The sequence below is a fragment of the Physeter macrocephalus genome, chromosome 17 (assembly GCF_002837175.3).
Source record: "Physeter macrocephalus isolate SW-GA chromosome 17, ASM283717v5, whole genome shotgun sequence".
NCBI classification, from domain to species: domain Eukaryota; kingdom Metazoa; phylum Chordata; class Mammalia; order Artiodactyla; family Physeteridae; genus Physeter; species Physeter macrocephalus.
The window spans coordinates 5,661,290-5,684,674 of NC_041230.1; the positions used below are offsets into that span (position 1 = coordinate 5,661,290).

Here is a 23,385-nt window from a genome sequence, read left to right on the forward strand (position 1 = left end):
TGGGAAATCTTTTATTACTAATTACCTCTTCCGTGTTCATCAGAGAAATCACACTGGAGAGAAGCCTTATGAGTGCAGTGAATGTGGGAAATCTTTTACCACTAGCTCCACCCTCCGTTATCATCGTAGAATTCATACTGGAGAAAGGCCTTACAAATGCACCAAATGTGGGAAATCTTTTGCCACTAATTGCCTCCGTGTACATCTGAGAAATCACACCGGAGAGAAGCCTTATGAGTGCAGTGAATGTGGGAAATCCTTTACTAGGAACTCTAGCCTTCATTATCATCAGATTACTCACACTGGAAAGAAGCCTTATGAGTGCAGTGAATGTGGGAAATCCTTTACCAGCAACTCTAGCCTTCGTTATCATCAGAGTACTCACACTGGAAAGAAGCCTTATGAGTGCAGTGAGTGTGGGAAATCCTTTACCAGCAACTCTAGCCTTCGTTATCATCAGAGGGCTCACACTGGAGAAAGGCCTTATAAGTGCACTGAATGTGGTAAATCTTTTACTCGTAGCTCCACCCTCTATTATCATCAGAGAGTTCACAGTGGAGAAAGGCCTTTTAAGTGCAGTGAATGTGGGAAATCTTTTATTAACACCTCCAAACTGCGTTGTCATGAGAGAGGTCACACTGGAGAAAGGCCTTAAGAGTGTGCTAAATGTGGGAAGTCTTTTATGAGGAAATCCTTCTGATGATTGGAGAGTTTACCCAAGAGAAAGGCATAGATGTACAGGGAATGGGCAATTTCCTTGTTCAGTATAGGGGCACAGGAGAAAACTGAGGGGCCATTGGTCTGAATTGAATCTCACCTCAAGTGCTTCTGAGGGCATGAATTTTTTTCCCTTACTCAAATTAGAGATTATAGGGTATTGAGGCACTGTTGAAGGGCGTGTATTCCCCAAGACTACAGAGAACTATATTTCCCAATGTCCACAATTCTTTGAGCTAATGTTGCTATTTGTAAGACCATTGGGTCCAGGGGAAACCATAATTGGTACAGAAACTCTGGTTTAATAGGGAGTGGAGGACATTGCAGCCAACTAGATGGAATGTGCCTCTTCTAAAAGTGTATGCATATTCTGTGACGTTGACTGTGCAGGATCAGTTTATACACTGATTCTAGTGAATTTCACTTCAAGGCCCTTACTGCAGAGGCAGGAAAGAAAGAGAAAAGGGGATGTGTTTCTTGTGATCTAGGCAGCTTGCCTGTTGACTCAGGTAGAAATGTACTTCATTGCTCTCCATATTTGTTACCACTGAGGGAAGACTGATCCCCAGAGGGCACAAGGAGAGAGTTGGTGGATTCAGTATACGGTTGCCAAAGCTATTTTCCAAAAAGAGTGAGACATACAGATGTTTTCATCTTGAGACAATTTTTAAATCTATATTAAAGTATAATTTACATGTACTAAACTGCATATGTTTGAAGTATTACAAGTTAATAAGTTTTCACCTAGGTATGAACCTCGAAACCATCACCAGAGTTCTGATAATGCCCATATTTACCTCATGTCCTATTGTCATCTCTCCTTGCCCTTCCCACCTCTCCAGGTAATCACTGATGTACTTTCCCTTAGAATAGATACCTTTGCATTTTTTTGAATTTATCTGATTGGAATCATAAGCTGTTTACTGGGTTTTTCTTCTGAGTGCCTTTGTTTCATAATTATTTGAGATGCATCAGTGATATAAACGACTAGCTCATCTCTTTATTTTTTGATGAGTAGCATTCTTATCTGGATGTACCACTGTTAGTTTACCCATTCATCTTTTTATGGGTATTTAGGTTATTTCTAGGTTTTCCCTCTTGAAAATAAAGCTGCTATAAAAATTTGCATCAGTTCTTTATGTGGATTATGTTTCTTTTATCTTTTGTTGATAACTCAGTGCAGTGTCTGAATCACTGGGTAGGTGAACATGTAACTCCTGATGGAACTAAGAAACTGGTCTAAAATGACTTCCCATTTTCATTCCCATCAAAACTGTAGGAGAAGGCTTCCCTGGTGGAGCAGTGGTTGAGAGTCCGCCTGCCAATGCAGGGGACATGGGTTTGTGCCCCGGTCTGGGAAGATTGCACATGCCGCAGAGCAGCTGGCCCCGTGAGCCATGGCCGCTGACCCTGTGCGTCTGGAGCCTGTGCTCTGCAACGGGAGAGGCCACAGCAGTGAGAGGCCCATGTACCGCAAAAAAAAAAAAAAAACTGTAGGAGAGTTCCATTTCCTCAACATCCATGCCAATTGTTAATGTCAGCCCTTTTAATGAGTAGTGCTATCTCAGTGAGGTTTTAATTGCATTTCCCTAGAGATTTGTGATTTTGAGCATTTTTTTTTAATGCTGTATCTCTTATTTATTTATTTATTTTTGGCTGCGTGGGTTTTTGTTGCTGTGCGCAAGCTTTCTCTTAGTTGTGGAGAGCAGGGCCTACTCTTCGTTGTGGTGCGCAGACTTCTCATTGTGGTGGCTTCTCTTGTTGTGGAGCTTGGGCTCTAGGCACATGGGCTTCAGTAGTTTTGGCTCGCAGGCTCTAGAGCACAGGCTCAGTAGTTGTGGCACATGGGCTTAGCTGCTCCGTGGCATGTGGGATCTTCCCAGACCAGGGATCGAACCGGTGTCCGCTGCATTGGCAGGTGGATTCTTAACCACTGCGCCACCAGGGGAGTCCCTGTATATCTTTTTTAATACAATTCCTGATCATACCATTTGCCTAATTTTTTTAATATGAATTATCCCTGTTTCCATCACTTAAGTCCAGGCATTGTGTAAAACAATAATCTAGCCCTGCTTTGTAGCTTTTGCCAATTTCCAAGGTATAAATTCTCCCACTATGAAAGTGGGATGTGTTCAGAGAAGGAGCTGAAAAATTCTACTTGGGTCACTTGGGTGTTTGGTGGAAAACTAAACTTAGCATCTGGTTCATTATAAGGGATTTTCACTCTCTGAACACTCTCTTCAAAGTTGTTTTCATCTTTCCCTTTCTGTAATTATTGACTGATGGTCTCCAATAGGAATTTACCCTCCATGGAGTTCATCACCACTTGGGGCTGCTCCAGACATCCCAATTGGTTGGTGGGGTCACTGTGAGTCTCTCCATCCCTGGTGAGGCTTCTCAGAAGGACTGGTGCCCAGGAACACCAGGTGGAAGGTCTTCCTGGTGACCATGGGGGAAGGTTCCCAAGGGAACCTGGTGAGGCCTTTTCCTCAGGCCCACATGCTCCGTGGCACCGGCCATGTTTGATCTGAGGTGGCATTTCACAACAGCGGGGAAGGGGTGAGCCAGGTACAGTGCAGAATTGGGTGGCAGGAGGGCAGTGGTGGCCTGGGGACCCAGGAGACACCTAAAGGTGTTGGCGTCTGCCAAGGAGATTTAGGAAGGACCCTAAAGTTTCCATTGCTCATCCCTAAGGCGACGCCCTGCCCAGAGTTCTGGATCCCTCTTGCCATTGGAGGTCCCTGAGCAATGCAGGACAGTGCAGGCAGGATGCAGGCTTGTTACCTGCTGGCAACTCCCCACCTTCTGCCCCACCTGCCTGGTGTAAAGGCCAGGGATTTCCTCAATGAAGTGGAAAAATCAAGGCTCAACCTCTGAGGCAAGAATCAGAGATTAAGTCTTCTTTAAAAAAAATATATATTTATTTAATTTATTTTTGGCTGCATTGAGTCTTCGTTGCTGCGTGCGGGCTTTCTCTAGTTGCGGTGAGTGGGGGCTACTCTTGGTTGCGGTGCACGGGCTTCTCATTGCGGTGGCTTCTCTTGTGGAGCACGGGCTCTAGGTGCGCAGGCTTCAGTAGTTGTGGCACATGGGCTTAGTTGCTCTGTGGCCTGTGGGATCTTCCCGGACAAGTGCTCGAACCCGTCCCCTGCGTTGGCAGGTAGGTTCTTAACCACTGCACCACCAGGGAAGCCCAGAGATTAAGTCTTTGGCGCAAAGTAGAGGCTCAATCTCAGTAGCAATTAGGTTGTCCAAGATACTTTGTTAAGGGAGAAATTAATGTCAGACAAGGAAGCACAGATCCAGGAACCTTAGTACTAAGCAGGATAAATGCCAAAAAACTACATGTAGACATCGTTTTGAAATTACAGGAAATCAAAGATTTAAAAAATCCTGAAAGAAGCCAGAGGGGGAAAATACTCATTGAGGAATGAAGTTAAGAATCATATCCAATATCTCCTCAGAAACCATGCAAGCAAGGAGAGGTGTGAAATATTTAAAGTGCTGAGATGAAAAATAAGTCAACTTTGAATTCTGTACCATCAAAATTATCCTTCAATAATGCAGGGAAAACAAAGCCTTTCAAAGACAAAAACTGAGGGAATGTATTCCCAGTAAACCTACTGTCTTAGTCCATTTGGAATACTATAACAAAAAACCACGGACTTGTTAGTTTATAAAAAAATAAACATTTTTTTTTCTCATAGGTTTGGTGGCTGTGGAGTACAGTACTAGATCAAGGTTCCAGCATGGTCGAGTTCTCTGGTGGGAACCCTCTTCCTGGTTCATAGCAGGTGCTTTCTTGCTGTGTCCTCATGTGATAGAAGGAGCTAGGGGTCTCTCTGGAGCGTCTTTTATAAAGGGACTAATTCCACTCATGAGGGCTCTATCACTTTATGACTGAAGCATCTCTCAAAGTTCCCATCTCCTAATACTAGCATCTTTGGGGGTTGTTCTTTCAACAGAGATTTTGGAGGGACAACACAAACATTCAGACCATAGCACCTGCCTTGCAAGAAATGTTTAAAAAGCTTTAGAGATAAGAAAAATGACATAGGTCAAAAAGTCCAATCTACATAAAGAAGAGCATTGGGCTTCCCTGGTGGCGCAGTGGTTGAGAATCCGGCCTGCCGATGCAGGGGACGTGGGTTCGTGCCCCGGTCCGGGAAGATCCCACATGCCGCGGAGCGGCTGGGCCCATGAGCCATGGCTGCTGAGCCTGCGCATCCGGAGCCTGTGCTCCACAACGGGAGAGGCCACAGCAGTAAGAGGCCCGCATACCGCAAAAAAAAGAAAAAAAAAAAGAAGAGCATTGAAGAAAGAATAAATGAAGGAAAAATAAAAAAGTATTATTTTTCTTGTTCTTAATCTAACAGATAACAATTTGTTTGAAGTAGTAATACCAACAACATATTCTATTACGTATGCTTATCTGTATGCATGTCTTTGTGTGTGTGTATGCTTATGCTTTTATATAAGTGAAATGAATGACATCAATAATACAAGGGATTAGAGGGAAGAATTGGGATTATTTCATTATTATGAGGTACACTACATGAAGTGGAAAAAGCGTTACTTGAAAGTGGACTTGGATTAGTTGTCGATGTTTACTGCAAACTCTATAGCAACAGCTAAAAATATAACTGATCGCTAACAAGATAAAGTGGAATCATAAAACACTCAGTGAAAACCACATAAAGCAGGTAAAGAGTGTGAGACAAAAATTCAAACAAAGAGCAAGGGCAACAAACACAAGTTAGTAACAGATGTGGTATATATTAATCCAACTCTATTAGTAATCACTTTGAACAGCAAAAGACCAATTACAAGAGATTTTCAGAGTAGGTAGAAAACCAAGATCCTACTATATGTTGTCTATAGAAACTGTCTTAAGCTTCTAAGTTTGTAATAATTTGTTGCAGGGGCAATAGAAAATGAATAGAGGGGGAATTCCTGGTCAGGGTTAGGACTGGTCCAGTGGTTAGGACTCCCACTTCCACTTCCACTGCTGGGGGCCTGGGTTCAATTCCTGGTCAGGGAACTAAGATCTGCAAGTCCATGGCATGGCCAAAAAAAAAAAAAAAAAAAAAAAAAGGAAAATGAATAGGGGGCAGAAATGCAAAGAAATGAGGTAATTGAGAAAGTCAAAGTTAGCAAACCAAGTCAGAGAGTGCTCACTTTGAAGGTTCTGACTGTGTGACATGGTGGGGACACGTCAGTGTGGTAAATAAAATGCTTCATTTACTGTGGCTTCATTGCTTAACTGTCCATTAGCTATTTGTCATCAGACAAAAGAATAATGACATATTAATGTTTCATCATAAAATTATTCATTTATGACTGGGTTAGAAATGACCTTATGACTACTGGGGGCAAAGTTAGTTGGTGAGCTACTTAGGTAACTGGAAATCATTCAAGGCTCTGTCATTTACTGAAACATACCCTTGACACTATTGTAAAGACTCTGTGAATGGAAATATGGGAAGGACACAGTCTCATTACAGATTATTGCATGAACTTAATCGCAATAAATATTTACAGAGTGTATTTAATTTTAGAAATATGCAATCATACTCCCAGTATAGTATGAGGGATTGGAATTTTAAATCCCACCATTGGCATAGAGACAGCTATAGATCAATGGAACAGAGTATAGAGCCCAGAAATAAACGTGCACATACGGTAAATTTGCTTACACCAAAGGTGTCAAGAATACACAATGAGGACTGGATTGTCTATTCAATAAATGGCGCTGGGGAACAGAGAGAGACGCAAAACAGTGAAACTGTAACCCTATCTTACACCATACACAAAAGTCAACTCAAAATGGATGAAAGATTTGAACACATCACCTGGAACTATAAAACTTCTAGAAGAAAACATAGGGTGAAAGCTCCTTGTCATTTGCCTTGGCATTGATTTTTTTGGGTTTGACACCAAAAGCAAAGATAATAAAAGCAAAAATAAACAAGTGGGAGAACATCAATCGAAAAAGCTTCTGCATAGCAAAGGAAACCATCAACAAAATGAAATGGGAATATACAGAATGGCAGGAAATATTTGCAAATCATACATCTGATAAGGGGTTAATATCTAAAATATATAAAGAACTCATACAACTTAATAGCAAAGTAAATAATTTAAAAATGAGCAATGGAACTGTATAGACATTTTCCAAAGAATACATAAAAATGGGCAACAAGTACATGGAAATGTGTTCAACATTACTAAATATGCAAAGCAAGGCCATAATGAGATACAACCTCACACATGTTAGAATGGCAGTCATCAAAAAACAAGGGATAACAGTGTTAGGATGTTGAGAAATGTGAACCCTTGTCCACCGATTCTGGGAATGTAAATTAATGCAACTACTGTGGAAAAGAGTAGAGAGTTTCCTCAAAAAATTAAAAATAGAACTACCCTACTATCCAGCAATTCCACATATGGGTATAATTCTAAAGGAAATGAAAACAGGATATTGAAATGATATGTGCTTTCCCATGTTCATTACAGCATTTTTCACAATATCCAAGATATGGAGACAACCTAAGTGTCCATCAGTGGACGAATGGATAAAGAAGATGTGATATATATAGGGAGCCCATATATATATATGAATACTACCTAGCCATGAGAAATGAGGAACTCTTGTCATTTGTGACAACATCAATGGACCTTTAATGCATTGTGCTACATGAAATAAGTGAAACAGAGAAAGGCAAATACTGTATAGTATAGTATCACTTTTATGCAGAACCTTAAAAAGTCAAACTCATAGAAATAGAGAGTATAAATGTTACTGGGGTTAAGGGGGGCGGTGGAAGAAATAGGGAGAGGTTGGTGAAAGGGAAAAAACTTTCAGGTATAGAATGAATAACGTCTGAGCATCTAATGTAAAACACGAGTATAGTGGATAACACTGTACTTTATAATTGATATATGCTGAGAGAGTATTACTTAAATGTTTTCTCTCTCACACACACAAGATGAATATATGAGGTGATGATGTGTTAATTAAATAGATGGGGGGAATGGTTTCAATGTATACATATGTCAAATCAGCACGATGTACACATTGTTATCTTATAGTTTTATATTATAACTCAGTAAATCTGATTAAAAAATAAAATAACAAAATGAAACCATAAATAAGTCAACCCACCAGACATGTCTTTTTTTTTTTCTTTCTTTTTAATCTTTTGGCCATGCAGCATGTGGGAGGATCTCAGTTGCCAGACCAGGGATTGAACCCGCACCCCCTGCCTTGGAAGTGCGGAGTCTTAACCACTAGACCGCCAGGGAAGTCCCCAGACATGTCTTTCTTGATCAAACTAACAAATATCAAATCTATTTGATACTTCCTACTTTTAAATTATCTGACAGATTTGTAGGAAGACCCTGATTTGTAGAAAGGGAGTTATATGAATTATTCACTGAAATGAGGAATCCAAACTTATTCCAAATCTTTCAGAGATTTGTATTCCCCAACTCATTTTATGGTACTAGAATAGCATTCTCATAAAACTTATTAAATTTAGCTGCACTTCCAGAATGTAGAACAAGTTAAAAGCATCTCAGTAATTCAAGAATGGTTTAGTATTAGAAAATACATTAATAGCATTCAATATACTAATGAATTATAAAACGTTTATCTTAATAAATGCAGAAAAAAATAGATCCATTTACATTAGAAAACAACACCACAACTATGCAGAAAAAAATATATATCATTAGTCAAAATGTATCAAAGAAAACACTACAATAAACCAGCATTTTAGTAATAAAATCAGAAATTTTGGTTTAAAATTAGCAAGCAAACAAGGCTCTCATTATTAGTGCTTATATTAAATATATTGGACATTCTAGCTGGTGCTATGACACAGACAATAAAGAATTAAAATAACTGGAAAACGATTTACAGACCTTTAATTTATATCAAAATGTACGATTATCTACATAGAAGAATTTCTAAAAATTACGTCATGACTATCTGGCATATTTACGACACTTCCTCAAGTTTGCCATATTTAAGATTAGTATCCGGAAATAAACTCTACAAATGAGAATCATAACGGCATGAAGGAAATTTTAAAAAATATTTGCCTTATAACCAAGAAAAATTTACAAATACTCAGGATAAAATGAACAAAATGTTTCGTTACAGAATTTGCATTGCTGCCCCTGGCATCCTGCGAAAGATTTGTCATCCTAATTCATGGCCTGGATGCCTATGGCGATCATCTGCAGAACGCATCCCTACCATCCTTACGTTTGGCCCCTTTTAAGAGGGTCGAGTCACTGCTCTGGCCGTGGACAGGGAGGAATCATTTCCTGGCGCCCTTTGAGGTGGACCCTGGCCTTTTTTCCTGGAAACTGGGAACTACAGGATCCAGAGTGTCCTGCGTTGAAGGCTGCGTCGCTGAGCCAATGAAGGCGCAGAAAAAAGGGATTTCCGTTTGGGCACAACTCGTAGGGGATGGGACTTCCGGCCTCCTTCCCAAGGCGTCTATTTTAACTGCTCTGGTTATGTTCAGCTCCGGAGCGCTGTGTCAGGACCGGAGTGACTGGAACGGGAGGTCCCGGAGGAGGCGCTGTCCCCGAGGCACAGAGGCGGATGTGAAGTTCGGCGACGCCGCCCGGGGTGCCCGGCGCCAGACCCGAGAGACGGACCGCCATGCCCGCGTCCCACAGACTCTCCCGCCGCTCCCGGCCCCGCTCCGCCCAGAGTCCGATGGCGGCGGCGGCGGCGGCGTTGAGGGACCTGCCTCAGGTAAACGCTCGTTCCCCGGGCCCTCATCCCCCTCACTCCACCAGACACTAAAGCCCCGTGCCCGCAGCCCAGGCCACGGTGCCCGGGACAGTGAAGCGGTCGTGGGTGGGGCCCTGTTTATGACAGTGTGATGGCGCGTGGGAGAGGTCACTGGCGGAGGTACCCGCAGATGCGAAGGCTTGGAAGTCGGCCTGAGGCGGGAGGATTCGGGAAACCTAGGGTCAGCCTTCTGCTTACAGGGAACTGTGTTAGCGGAATTAGGCCTGGTGTAACGGTTGACTCAGGATTGTACTTTATTGCGAGGATTCTAAAGGCCATGGGGAGTTTCGAAAAAAGGAAGATAATATCTCCCCTCAGAGCTTAGTATTCCCAAGAGCCGTTTAAAGGAAGAACAGGGCGGAGACGGTTGATGAGGACATTGAGGTCCTAGGAGGTTGAATCTTTGTTCAGGTTCCCACAGCTGGTAAGAGGCAACACTGAGCATTGAGGCCCAGAAGGTTAGTCAGCCAGCCTGAGGTCACCTGGCTCCAAGGCCAGGCAGGAGTACATACAGTGAGCCCCTCAAATCCCACCATGGACGCATTCCTTTAGGGCCTGCCTCTTCACTCAGGTTCTCACGGTTAGAGAAGTGCCTATGGAACCTGCACAGGGAAGTAGAGGGTGTCCCATTGCCTCACCGGCCCTGCTCTCACCCCTATGTTCCCTGGAATTGTGGTGTCCTGAGATGCTTGATGCCATTTTTCTCCCTCCTTGAGTCTGGGGATGCATAAAAACTCCAAGCCCAGTGTCCTAAGTCCATGCTAGAATTATATGGAGGTGTTCCCATTTCTGGCAACCATTGTAAACAGGTGTGTATGGTTAACCGAAGACATGGTACCAGGATATGCAAATGCCTAGAGGTAAAATTGAGCTCAGGAATATTCAGGAACCACAGGTATCCTCTCTTTTCAGGTAGGAATAAATAGTAGGTGGTTTGGAGTCAGGAGGGGAACAACTGCCTGAGATGTCAGGTGTGTGTTCTAGAGATTTGGCTCACGGTAGGGAGGTGATGTGACCAAGGCCTTAACAGGTTTCATTTGGGTTTAGAGTGGAAAACAGACTGTGGGCTTGAGAGAGGAAGAAGGACCATCATTGTGGAGGCTACTATCATAGTCCAGGTGAGGGTTAATGGAGCAGGGGCGCACCTTAGGAAATGTGGTTGTACTCTGGCTGCATGTTTTTTTGTTTTTGATTTTTGCGGTACGCGGGCCTCTCACTGTTGTGGCCTCTCCCGTTGCTGAGCACAGGCTCCGGACGCGCAGGCTCAGCAGCCATGGCTCACGGGCCCAGCCACTCCGGGGCACGTGGGATCTTCCTGGAGCGGGGCACGAACCCGTGTGCCCTGCATCGACAGGCGGACTCTCAACCACTGCACCACCAGGGAAGCCCTTGCTGCATGTTTTTATTTATTTATTTATTTTTTAATTTTATTTTTTATTTTTTTTTAAATTTTTTTGTGGTACGTGGGCCTCTCACTGTTGTGGCCTCTCCCATTGCGGAGCACAGGCTCCGGACGCGCAGGCTCAGCGGCCATGGCTCACGGGTTCAGCCGCTCTGCGGCATGTGGGATCTTCCCGGATCGGGGCACGAACCCGTGTCCCCTGCATCGGCAGGCGGATTCTCAACCACTGCGCCACCAGGGAAGCCCTGCTGCATGTTTTTAAAGGGGACAGCTAGATTTCTAACATGGGTGGTGAGGGAGTGAAATGCAGGGATCAGTGATGACCCCTGGCTTTGCAGCTGTAGGGTTGGAAGCTGCATCAGTTGAAATGAGCAAGTTGGTAGTAGGTGCAATATTCACTGGGTTTAGCAGGAGCTTTTTTTTGACCATGTTAAGAGTCTGAGATATTTCAGACACCACTGAATAGAGGCATCAAATGAACATCTAACATACAGGTATGGAATTCTTGGGATTGATTCAGGTTAGAGACATCCAAAATGTAACTAGAGTGTGGACCAAGGTGAATGACCTGTGGCTCACATTTAGGAGAGGCAAGCTTCGGGTTGTGGTGGCAAAGCTTTTATGGGGAGAGGTGTGGAGAGTGGGGGCAGAGGATTGGGTCTCATGCTTGTGTACCTGGGTTGATGGTGTCAGCCTTCATAAATGTAGGTAAATGGCCATGAAGGTTTGGTGTATGAGACAAGATAGTCTGGCAGGTGGCCAGGGCTTCCAAGAGAAGAGTGGACGTGAGATGGATGTAGAAGCAAGGGGTAATTCATGCATATGACACTCAGGCCAGAGCTGGTGCTTATTCACCACTATATAGGCTCACCAAGATTTGTGAGGACTTTGGTAGGGCCTGGGGTGTTTCATTCAACCTGGTATATATGGCCATGAGCAAATAAGGTCATCTGTGAGAATCACTAGGCTTGGGGGGGGGGCGAGTAATGGGGCTGGAGTTTGAATGAAGGTAAGGTAACAGAGAAAGGTTGTCATTGCCGAGGGACAGCAAGTAGCATGGGACTATGGGTATCTGAGATCCACACGTGTTTCTATTCCTTAAATTTGAGGCAAGGATCAGAGTCATGGAGTAAGGCCTTTATAGATGATTTCTGATGCTGCCATTGGGAATTGTGGGAGGTCTGTGGTCATATTGGGTCCTGTTTGACTTTACCAGTTGTACTGTGGATGCTGTCTGCCGAGTTGTGGTGTAAGGCCTAAACCCACTATGATGTGCTTCCTTTGCGCTTGGTGAAACCTGGGTGCCCTCAAATGGCCTGAGTGCAAGTTCCTCTCCCCACAGTGTTCCTTCGGATAACGTCTCCTAGCCTAACAACCATTTTTACAAAGCAAACCAGGAGCTTCCTTGTAGCATGTATCAGTTCCCTACCAGCCCTCAGAATTGTTCAGATAAGACAATCACATCCTCCTTGGACCATCCCAACCCCTTCATCCTACAAAGGTTCCATCCCACAGCCCCTGTGTGTGTTGTTTTATCCCATGTATGCCTTTGTGGTGAGTGGTGTCCTATTCTCAGAGGTGTGAAATTTATGTGATTAAGAAACTGTTGTCAGTCTCATCTGTCCAGTCTCAGGTTTCATGTGTTAGGCCACCATCATAGCCCTGTGGTGGGGTTAGGAGGAACTGATTTAAATACAAGTACTGTGGGGAGGGGAGGGAGATGGCTGTGGTGTGGGAGAGTGAGGTGTTGGTGGCCATGGTCATGTGTGGCTGTGGGATGCTGAGACTGAGGGATGTGCAGTTTAAGGAGTGATGTGTGCTTGAAGAGGGAACATGTCTGATGGTTCCAGGGCACTGCATTGATAATTTCAGGACGATGGCCACACCAGGGTAATTGCTTGTCAGGAGGGGTGGATCCCTTTATGCCAGGCCTATAGCTGAGCTATATGTTCATCCACCTGCCTCTTGTTCCTGGTGGTTGTACCTAGTGATCAGTGGGCCCGTGGGGAGACAACCACACCATGGTGTCAGGGCCTGATTGATCCTCTGAGTTGGGAAGCTTGGGTGATGGATAGTCATAGGGTAGATGTGTGGGGAAATAGATTGTGACTTCTCATAAGTGACTGTTTGTAGTTTTATCTGTCACTATCATGGCAGGTCAGTGTGAACTTTGAAGATGTAGCTGTGACCTTTTCCTGGGAGGAATGGGGTCTCCTTGATGAGGCTCAAAGATACGTGTACTGTGATGTGATGTTGGAGAACTTGGCACTTATAACCTCCCTAGGTAAAACCTCAAACCTTTCCCCATGCCCTGAACTAGTCTCTGCTCTTTCCTTTTCCCCAGAGATAAGTCTGTCCTTTTCATGTCAGGACCATGGTCACTGCTTTTTTTCCCCTGGTTCCCTAAGTTGTTGCTGTGGTTGGTTGGGCTGAGGTGTTTGCCCTGCCATCTGTTCTCCTTGAAGAGGCCCCATATCTGCTTCTCTACAGCCTCCCCTGGAAGGATCCAGGGTCAGGAATCTTCTATTCAGCCTAACGTATCCCACCATACCTGCCCTCTTCCTTCTGGGTGATGTTGTCCAGATGCACGTCATCCTTGTGCCTCAGATTCTACTTCCTTCTTTTCACTGACATTTCCTCATGACTGCCTGTGCTGGGAATTAATTCTCTGATGTAGACCATGGACTTCTTGCAAGACCCCTTTCCAAAGTTCTCTTAATAGTATTTAGATGTTTTTCTCTGGGCTATGATGTCATGAGTATGGGTCAGCTGCTCATAGGTGGTGTCTTTCCCCTGTTATTTTCATCATCCAGGTCCCATACACTTGTTCATTTTGGAAGTGGGGTGGAGAGCCCTTGTTTGTCCACAGGATGGATATGAATTCAGACTCAGCCAAATGGGCTCAAAGGGCTGCTGTACAGTAGCACTATGGGAGTGTATGATAGTCCTGTGTTCAAGTGATACCAGAAATTTGTTCTGTTTGACTAGTGTTTTGATGCTACTTCCAGTGGCCACACCTTATTTTTGCATTTTCTGCCCCATTCTTTACAGTGCTGACTTCTCAATTCTGCACTGTGATTCTTCTACTTTTATTCCAGCCTGTGGCTAATCCTCACATCTCTAAACTCCCTGTATCACCCACTTTTCTCACTGCTTTATCTGTGCATTCTCTAACATTGGCCCATATATTTTCTATAATCAAACATGTACCCATTCTTAAAATGTTCCTGACCAACAGCTGTTCTGTTGCAGTCCTGTTTTCTTGGGCCTGGAAATACCCATCTACATTGCAGTCATGTGTTAGCAGCAGACAAGGTCCTGCTGACAGTTGTTTGTAACTAATTTTTTAACAGTCGACTTTAACTAATTTTTCACCCTGCCTCTCCTCCCTATGACACATCACATGGTTGTGTCTTTTCTCTCATGTGGTCTTCCCCCATCCTGTGGCCTTTATAGCCCAGTATTGCTAACAGCCATGTCATCAACTTGAACCCAACTCCGTGTTCTTGTAAATAATCACACAAACTCATTCATGAGTTTGTCAGACACACACTGGTGTGTGGGCTCCCCCCCGCCACTGAAGTCAACATGTACTTCACCAACATTTCTTGCTTTTAGGTTGTTGCCATGAAGTGGAGAATGAGAAGGCTTCTTTTGAGCAGCATATTTCTGTTCAAAGAGTGTCACAGATCGGGAGTCCCAAGGCAAATCCGTCCTTCAAAAAGGCCCACCCTTGTGAAATATGTGTCCAGATATTGAGAGACTTTTTGTACTTGGATGAATATCAGGGAACACATTCAAAGCAGAAATTACATAGGTGTGGGACATGTGGGAAACAATTGTATGTAAGCACAAACCTTCATCAGCATCAGAAGCAGTGCATCAAGGAGAAACCCTTCTGAAGAGATGAGGACAGAGCCTCATTTGTGAAGAACTGCAAGTGCCATGTGTCAGGGAAGCCATTAGTCTTCAGGGTGGTTGGGAAGGACTTCTTGGCCAGTTCTCAATTTCTCAAGCAATGGGCCACTCACACCTGGGAGAGGTCAAACAGCAGAACCGAGTGTGGGGTGGCCTTTCAGAGGTGAAAAACTTATCATAACTGGAAAGAATGCACAAAAGCTTTCAGCCCCAAACACACACTTGTTCGGCACCAGAGACTCCTCACTAGAGAAAGCTGTTTTATGTGTAATTGGTGTGAGAGAAGCTGTAACCTCAGTCAACATCAGAAAGTTTACAATGGAGAAAGAACTTTTGAACCTGGCGAACATGGGATATTATTTAACAGAAAGTCCAACCTCATTGAACACCAGAGAAGTAACACTAGAGATAGGCCTTATGAATGTACAGGATTTAGGAAATCATTTATTCAGTGCTCCAACCTCTTTACACACAAGAGAGTTCACATGAAACAAAAACCATATGAATGTGATGAATATGCAAAATCGTTTAGCCAAAGCTCTACCCTCCTTCAACGTCGGAGAATTCACACTAGGGAAAGGCCTTATGAGTGCAATGAATGTGGTTGAACTTTTACGCAAAACTCTGTGCTCCTTCAGCATCAGAGACTTCACACTGGATCAAGGCCTTATGAGTGCACTGAATGTGGAAAATCCTTTGCTGTAAACTCCAGACTCATTAAACATAGGAGAGTTCATACTGGAGAAAGGCCTTATAAATGCAGTGAATGTGGAAAAACATTTTGCCAAAGCTCTTCACTCCTCCGACATCAGAGTTCACACTGGAGAAAGACCTTATGAGTGTGGGGAGTGTGGAGAGTGTGGAAAATCATTTAGGCAAAAGCCCAGCCTTATTCAACATTGGAGAGTCCATACTAGAGAAAGACCTTATAAGTGTGGGAAATGTGGGAAATTACTTAGCAACAAGTCCCATCTCATTGAACACCAGAGAGTTCACACTGGAGAAAGGCCATATGAGTGTGGGGAATGTAGGAAATTCTTTAGCAAGAAATCCCACTTCATTATACATCAGAGAGTTCACACCAGGGAAAGGCCATATAAGTGCAACGAATGTGGGAAATCATTCAGCCAAAACTCTGCACTCCTTCAACATCAGAGAATTCACACTGGAGAAAGGGCTTATGAGTGCAGCGAATGTGGGAAAACTTTTAATCAAAGCTCTGCTCTTCATCAACATCGGAGACTTCACACTGGTTCAAGGCCTTATGAGTGCACTGAATGTGGGAAATCCTTTGCTGATAATTCAGCCTTCATTAAATACAGGAGAATTCACACTGGAGAAAGGCCTTATGAGTGCAGTGAGTGTGGGAAAGCATTTGCCCAAAGTTCTTCAGTCCTTCGACATCAGAGAGTTCACTGGAGAAAACTCTTAGAAGTAAAGAAAATTTGGGAAGTTGGTTAGCCCAAGCTCTGTTTTTCAACATCAGAGAACTCACACTGGATCAAAGCCATATGAGTGCTGTGAGTGTGGGAAATCCTTTGCTAAAAACTCCAGGTTCATTAAACACAGGAGTGTTCACACTGCAGAAAGTCCTTATGTTGTAGGAAATGTTGGAAATCCTTTACCTAAAACTCCAGTCTCATAGAACACCATAATGTTCACGTTGGTTAATGGGCTTATGGATGTGATAAGTGTGGGAAACATTTAGCCAAAACTGTAGCCTCTTTTCACACTGGAGAGTTCACAGCCTTCAGTCTTATTTCATTGTATACCACAAAGTTCACTTCAGAAAAAGAGTAGTTGTGCAGGGATGGATTGTTCAGTATAACACTGGGGAGAACCCTTATGAGGGTGCTATCTGCCAATACACCCAATAAACCACTTAAATTCCAGGTTTATGGGAGCATCAGTGCATTTCTTAACCTGCCCAGGGCCCTTACCAGATTTATATCATTGCCATTTCCATAGCAAAAGCCATTTCACCACTACCATGTGGCAGGTGCCCACGATGTGCATCATTGAACCACCCCAGCGAGTCCAGGGAAGGAGACCTTGATGTTGTCCAGTTTGTGGGAGCCTTTATAATCCTGAGCAGTCATTTCTTTCTAATTCGTTTGATGAGTTACATCACTGATCTGACCAAGTTTTGGCCTAGAGGACTCTGCTGGTGACTTGCAACTGGGACTACTTTTTTCAGGGATGTTGTTGGTCTCACGTGACTGCTGTGTTGAGATTTTCCTGTGCTTCATGTCTCCAGCCCAGGAGCAGCGTGCTTCCCACTGTACTGGTTTGTGTGAAAATGGAGGCCTTACTCTTTAAGCTCCTTTAATCTTGGGATTCTGTGCACTGTGGTGATTTGAAAACAACTGAGTTGTGACAACAGGGCTGAAGATCTTTCTTGTGGGATCCCAAATTCTGTGTGCCTCAGAGGGAACAATGAGGTGTAGAGTATACATCTCTCTAGTTTTGTCCTAGTTGGCATTGCTGCCCAAGGCCTCCAGGAAAAGACTGCAGGGATGTGATCCTTATTTGTAACCTGGATGTGTTGGTATTTTGTTGGTTCAGAGGTCAATCTGTAGAGGGGCTGTTGTGATAACCTTTGGTGCTTCCTAAAGCAAGAAGAAATTGTCTTGTTCACGGGGAGTATTGCATTGTGTCCAGGTGGTAAGGGAAATCTGTTTCCCAGGTCTTGCATTGGAGCCATGTACCCTCATGTCCAGAATTCCAGATAGCGGCAGCATAGGTTATATGATTGTACGGGCAGGGGAGTCATTTGTTACAGGAACACTGGTTTTGTAGGGAGGGGAAGAGACTGCCACAAACTTGTTGGAATGTGGCTGTTTTGAAGGAACCTCCACAATGTTCCAGTCCCTATAGCTATGAAGGATGAGCAGGTGCAGAAATTCTCATGGCCTCCAGAACTGTGTATCTTGTGTAGGGAGGCTGTTGTGAGAGGAAAAAATTATAAATGTTTTGTGGATTCCTGTAGCATGTGTGCATGTTCACCTCAAATCTCTTGCTGTGTAGGAAAATGAGGCTAGTGAAGATGAGTTGTGCCCTTTGTAACCCAGCCTGCATTCCCATTGAATTTGGTGGAAATTGCCTTGTTGCTTCTGATATTTGCCACCACTAAGGCAAGGTATCCCTCCCAGACATGAGGAAAGAGTTGGTGGAGTCAGTAGAGGTTTGCCAAACTAATTTTCCAGAATTGTAGGAAATCTAGCTTTCTGTTTTGAATCATATTTTCAGAGCTTTAGTAAGGTATAAGTGACATACAACAAACTGATTATGTTTAAACTTAACATTTTGACAAGTTTTGTCATTCATGTAAATCCATAAAACCACCACCACAATCATAATAATGAGCCTCTCCATCATCCTCTGGTTTACCTCATGGTCTTTAATAATGTCTCTTTCTGTGCTATCTCTGTTCTCCAGGCAAGCATTGGTTTACTTTCCATTATAATAGATTAGCTTCCATTTTAGAATTGTATATGATTCTACTCATAAAGTGTTTACACTTTTTTTCCTTTGAGTAGCCTCATGCGGCTTACTCATTTTGATAGTCATCAATGGTGCTTAAATGAGTAGTGTTTTTTTTTGTATTGCTTAGAAGTATGACAGTTTGTGGGTGTACCACTATTTGTTTATTCTTTTGTCTTTTTATGCATATTTGAGTTCTTTCCAGTTTCTGGTTGTTGCAAATAAACCTGCTAAGATATTTGAATCTAGTTCTTCGCATATATATGTTTCATTTATCTTGTGTTAATTTGGCGGGGTGGGGTGGGGGGTGGGGGGTGGGTGCAATGCCTGAGTTACAGGGTAAGTGGGTAGATAACTTTTTAAGAAATTGCAAATTGTGATCTTTTGTATTCCTGCCAGCAGTGTATGAGACATACAGTTTTTCCATATCCTTGCCAGTAGTGGGTATGGTTAGTCTTTTAAAATGTTGACGTTTTTAATAAGTCTGTAACTATATCCCACTATGGTTTAGTTGTCTTTCCCTGATGTTGCATGATGTTGAGCATTTTTTCATTTGTTTACAGGCATACCTCAGAAATATGATGAGTTGGGTTTTAGACCACTGCAATAAAGCCAGTATCACAATAAAGCAAGTCACATGAAGTTTTTGGTTTTCTAGTGCATGTAAAAGTAATGTTTACGCTATACTGTAGTCTGTTAGGTGTGCAATAGCATTATATCTAAAAAAAAATACATACCTTAATTTAAAAATACTTTATTGCTAAAAATGTTGGCTATCATCTGAGCCTTCAGCTAGTTGTAAGGTTTTTGCAGTAGTAACATCAGAGATCACAGATCACCATAAGAAATATAATAATGATGATAATGTTTGCAGTATTGCAAGAATTACCAAGATGTGACACAGACATGAAGCAAGCAAATGCTGTTGGAAATATGGCACCAGTAGACTTGCTCAATATAGAGTTGCCAGAAACCTTCAATTAAAAACAAGCAGGGCTTCCCTGGTGGCGCAGTGGTTGAGAGTCTGCCTGCCGATGCAGGGGACACGGGTTCGTGCCCGGTCTGGGAGGATCCCACGTGCCGCAGAGCACCTGGGCCCATGAGCCACGGCCACTGAGCCTGCGCTTCCGGAGCCTATCTATGCTCCGCAACGGGAGAGGCCACAACAGTGAGAGGCCCGCGTACCGCAAAAACAAACATCTGCAAAGTGCAGTAAAGCGGAGTGCAATAAAACAAAGTATTCCTGTATTTGCCAGTTGTATGTTGTTTTTGGTAAAATATCAGTGCATATCTATTGCTTGTTTTTTAAAATGAATTTTGGGGGAATTTCCTGGTGGTCCACTGGTTAGGACTCTGCACTTTCACTGCTGAGGGCCCAGGTTAGTTCTCTGGTCAGGGAACTAAGATCCCGCAATCTGCAACCAAAAATAAATATATAAATAAAAAGAATTTAAAACAAAGAATTTTTTTCTTTTCTCTCACTCTCTTTTTTTCAAAGGAGACAGGCTTATTATTTATTTTTATTTGGTTGCACCCAGTCTTAGTTGCAGCAGGTGGGCTCCTTAGTTGCAGCAGGTGGGCTCCTTAGTTGTGGCATGTGAACTCTTAGTTGCAGCATGCATGTGAGATCTAGTTCCCTGATCAGGGATCGAACCTGGGCTCCCCACATTGTGAGCAAGTAGTCTTATTTACTGCGCCACCAGGGAAGTCCCAGCAGTTTCTCTTTTTTTCTAGCAATTAAGAAGATAGTGAAACAACAAAAACTTACGTTGGAACTTTATTCATTCTTCAGTAATGTGACTTCTTTGCTATAAAAATTATTGTTTTTGAATACGGGAGTATTTCATAAATATTTTGTGTACTGTACACAACATAGTGGCCATATACAGCATCTACTTTTAAAGTTTAATCGTTAACATTCTTGATCCCTTCTTAGGTCTAGATATTCAGCACTGTCAAGCCATGATTTGTAGCTCTGAATAAATAGGCTTTGAGTGTTCTCATGTGGTTGGCCTTTATTTCCACAGGTCTTAGGACATATTCCACAAAATACTTGTAGTCAAAGTTCTGTGTTACAAATTGATTTGAAATAGTTTTTGACTGGGATTACACAAGTATTTATTTCATGCCTCATTTAGTTTGTTGTATTTCATTTTCTATTTTAGGTTATTGACATTTTAGCAACTAATGGATCCACTTAAGAAGATACCCTTGACTAACATCTTTCAAGGAGGCATTGTTATTCTGAATTGCATTTGGAAGCCTCATCACACCGTGTATAGAAAGTGGGCCATTGGTTAATCAGAATTACCTCCCCTCCCCTCCCCTCCCCTCCCCTCCCCTCCCCTCCTCTCCTAGTAACACTTAGGGGGACTTGCTTTAGATAATTTATGAATAAGTTAAAACTTCCTCACTGGTGAATCTGCCTAAACCTTGCCCCTTTTCTTCTTATATCCCACCACTTTCCTTTCTTTTCTTTTCCTCTTCAGTATTCTCCTAAGCTGGCTGAAGTAGCTCAGTGTCGCTTTTTTTCTTTTGGCCAGGCAGCACGGCATGCAGGATCTTAGTTCCCTAACCAGGGATCCAACCTGAGCCCCCTGCAGTGGAAGTGTGGAGTCCTAACCACTGGACTGCCAGGGAATTCCTGCTCAATGTCCCTTGAATTTGCAATATCCACTTGGAGGAAGCCCTCCTCCATGGACATTCAACTTGGTTGTGTTCTAATCTCTGGCATTGACAAAGACTTCCTAAATCCCAGGTTAGAAAAGAAAGTTTATTAGAACATTCATTTCTCTTCTGTGTACACACAGTCCAGGGATCAGTCACTTCTTTTGACTGAGATGAGAAAAACAGGAATATCGGTTGAAAAATCTCTTAGACGTTTCCTGAAAAGGATTTGAAGATTAATGAAACTTTATAGAGTTTAAGGGTTAAAAACAATACAACCAAAAAAAAAAGGTTTTGAAAAAGACACTGGAAAATGTAAGAAATTATACTAACCTAGTAAAGAAATATTAGACTTATAATGGTTTCGATGTAGTCAGCTCTTTACATTGCTAAACACAATCTTGCTCAAAGCTGTTTTCTCAAGGAAAAACTGTAAAAGTATAATTTTTAATAATGGCCTTGACTTCTAGGTTACCAGGTAAGAAGAAACAGGAAACTCAGATTTTGCTTACTTTCAAGTGTCTTTAAACATTTGGTTTATGTATATAGATATTTATAAATTATATTTTTGAAAGTTTCTACAGTATCCCTACCAGGATGACTTTTTGAACAAACAACAGTGATTTCATAATTTCAATTTTTTTTTTTTTTTTTTTTTTTTTTTTTTTTTGTGGTATGCGGGCCTCCCTCCGCTGCGGCCTCTCCCGTTGCAGAGCACAGGCTCCGGACGCGCAGACCCAGCGGCCATGGCCCACGGGACCAGCCGCTCCGCGGCATGCGGGATCCTCCCAGACCGGGGCGCAAACCCGGTTCCCCTGCATCGGCAGGCAGACGCGCAACCACTGCGCCACCAGGGAAGCCCCCATAATTTCAATTTTAAAACAGAAAGTACATCTTCTACTACCATGGAAAAAAATTATCACAGTATTGTAGTTTATAGAAGACTAAAATTTAATTTCTAAAGATTTGAATTTTACAAATATACTACATTGGGTTTATGGGTCAGCTAAGTTAATATCTCCACAAATAATTGTATCTGCTCAGTTCAGCATCTTGACACAAAGTGTCCTTCATTCTCTCTCCACCCTCTACCTCAGTTTCCTGAATGCTCACACCCCTTCCCACTACTTCTCCTTCACATGTACTTTTCCCTGTCTTTGGAATATTCTTCTCAACGCTCTACAGTTAGTAAGTCACCAAAGAATAAAAAAATATATATCTTCAGAGGATTTTCCCAGAGCTTTTAGACTCGGTCAGGTACACTGGGGTGGTGGTATGACATCAGGCAGGGCCTGACTTTTCCATGTCTCCTTGTCCGGAGCTGTACGGGAGGGGAGCAAGGATAATGCTCATCCTCTGGAGCTGTTAAGACTCGCAGTGGGCCAGAGCGCATCAGATGTTTTGCACCCAGTTTGTGCTCACATGAATGGCATCTGCTGTTGGTTTTGTTAGGCAGTTTTGGCGCGGACTCTTTACAAGGTATTAACTTTAGATGAGTGCCTTCAGTAACCCAGACCTCCAGTTTTCTCATCATTAAAAAAGAAAAACATGAATTTGACAATAGAGGAATGCTTACCCTGCAGAATGGTGAAGATTGAAAGAGCTAATGTTTAACATGCTTAATACTAGTGTCTTATGAGTCTGTCTCTTCTGTATAGAACTGATGGTTTTCATGCAGGGAGCACCACGGAAGTGCTCACTTGTGCCCAGGAGGCCCTTGTTAGGTCTAGGAAAGATGAGAGCCCCAGAGAGCAATTCCCAGGATGCTTTTTCATTCTGGTTTGTCACACAGGTGGAGGGGAATCCTGGTTTCTCATTACTGCTTTTATATGCCAGAGATCTGCCTTTTCAGGACATGGAACTTCTCAAATAAGGAGCCTGGAAACAGGACCGTGTTGGCTGTTGGAAATTTTCAAGTTGTTTCCCAGTTGAGCTAGTGTTTTCCAAATCTTCCTGAAACACTTTCTTACTGGATTCAAGTGTCTGCCTTGCTTGTGACAGTTCCCACCTTACATTCCTTTAGGGTCTGAATCTGCAATTCCTTTCAGTATAGCAAAGTGTGGAGGCTACTGAAGGACTTCAAAGTATTGTTCTTTCTCAATGCTCCTCTTTCTATCACAGATTTTAAAAGTTTTCTTAGTTTTTGACTAGGAGCCTCTGTATAGCTTTGAGCTCCCCCCCGCAAAAAATAAACCCAAACGCTAAATTATTTCTTATGCCAACCTAGGAAACAAGAGTCCACTTCAAGAGGCAAAGAGCTTATCTGAGATCAAAGAATTGCAGTTTGGGGCACACAGGTTTAGGTAGAAACCCAATTATTGCCTCAATTACAGGAGAGGGGTTTTTATGGCAAAAAGAGGAAGATGAGGTAAGTTGTGCAAGATGA

At 42.9% G+C, this 23,385-nt stretch overlaps 2 protein-coding genes across 2 annotated transcripts in view; both read left to right on the forward strand.

The window, feature by feature from the left end:
* The window catches only part of LOC102975413 (zinc finger protein 883-like), an 8,178-nt gene extending 6,415 nt beyond the window's left edge, over window positions 1–1,763 (forward strand). Inside the window, exon 5 of the mRNA XM_055079211.1 lies at window positions 60–1,763. Within this exon, the coding sequence (XP_054935186.1) occupies window positions 60–655 (596 nt within the window). The 3' untranslated portion in view covers window positions 656–1,763. The remainder of the gene's footprint in view (window positions 1–59) is intronic.
* Window positions 1,764–9,476: 7,713 nt separating this feature from the next.
* Window positions 9,477–16,563, forward strand: LOC102977472 (zinc finger protein 418-like). The gene is given in 5 exon segments (XM_028477465.1): window positions 9,477–9,490; window positions 10,577–10,647; window positions 14,550–15,657; window positions 15,659–16,259; window positions 16,336–16,563. Coding segments are annotated over 3 exon segments (1,305 nt in total). The 5' UTR covers window positions 9,477–9,490; window positions 10,577–10,647; window positions 14,550–15,112; the 3' UTR covers window positions 16,495–16,563.
* Window positions 16,564–23,385: the final 6,822 nt, after the last annotated feature.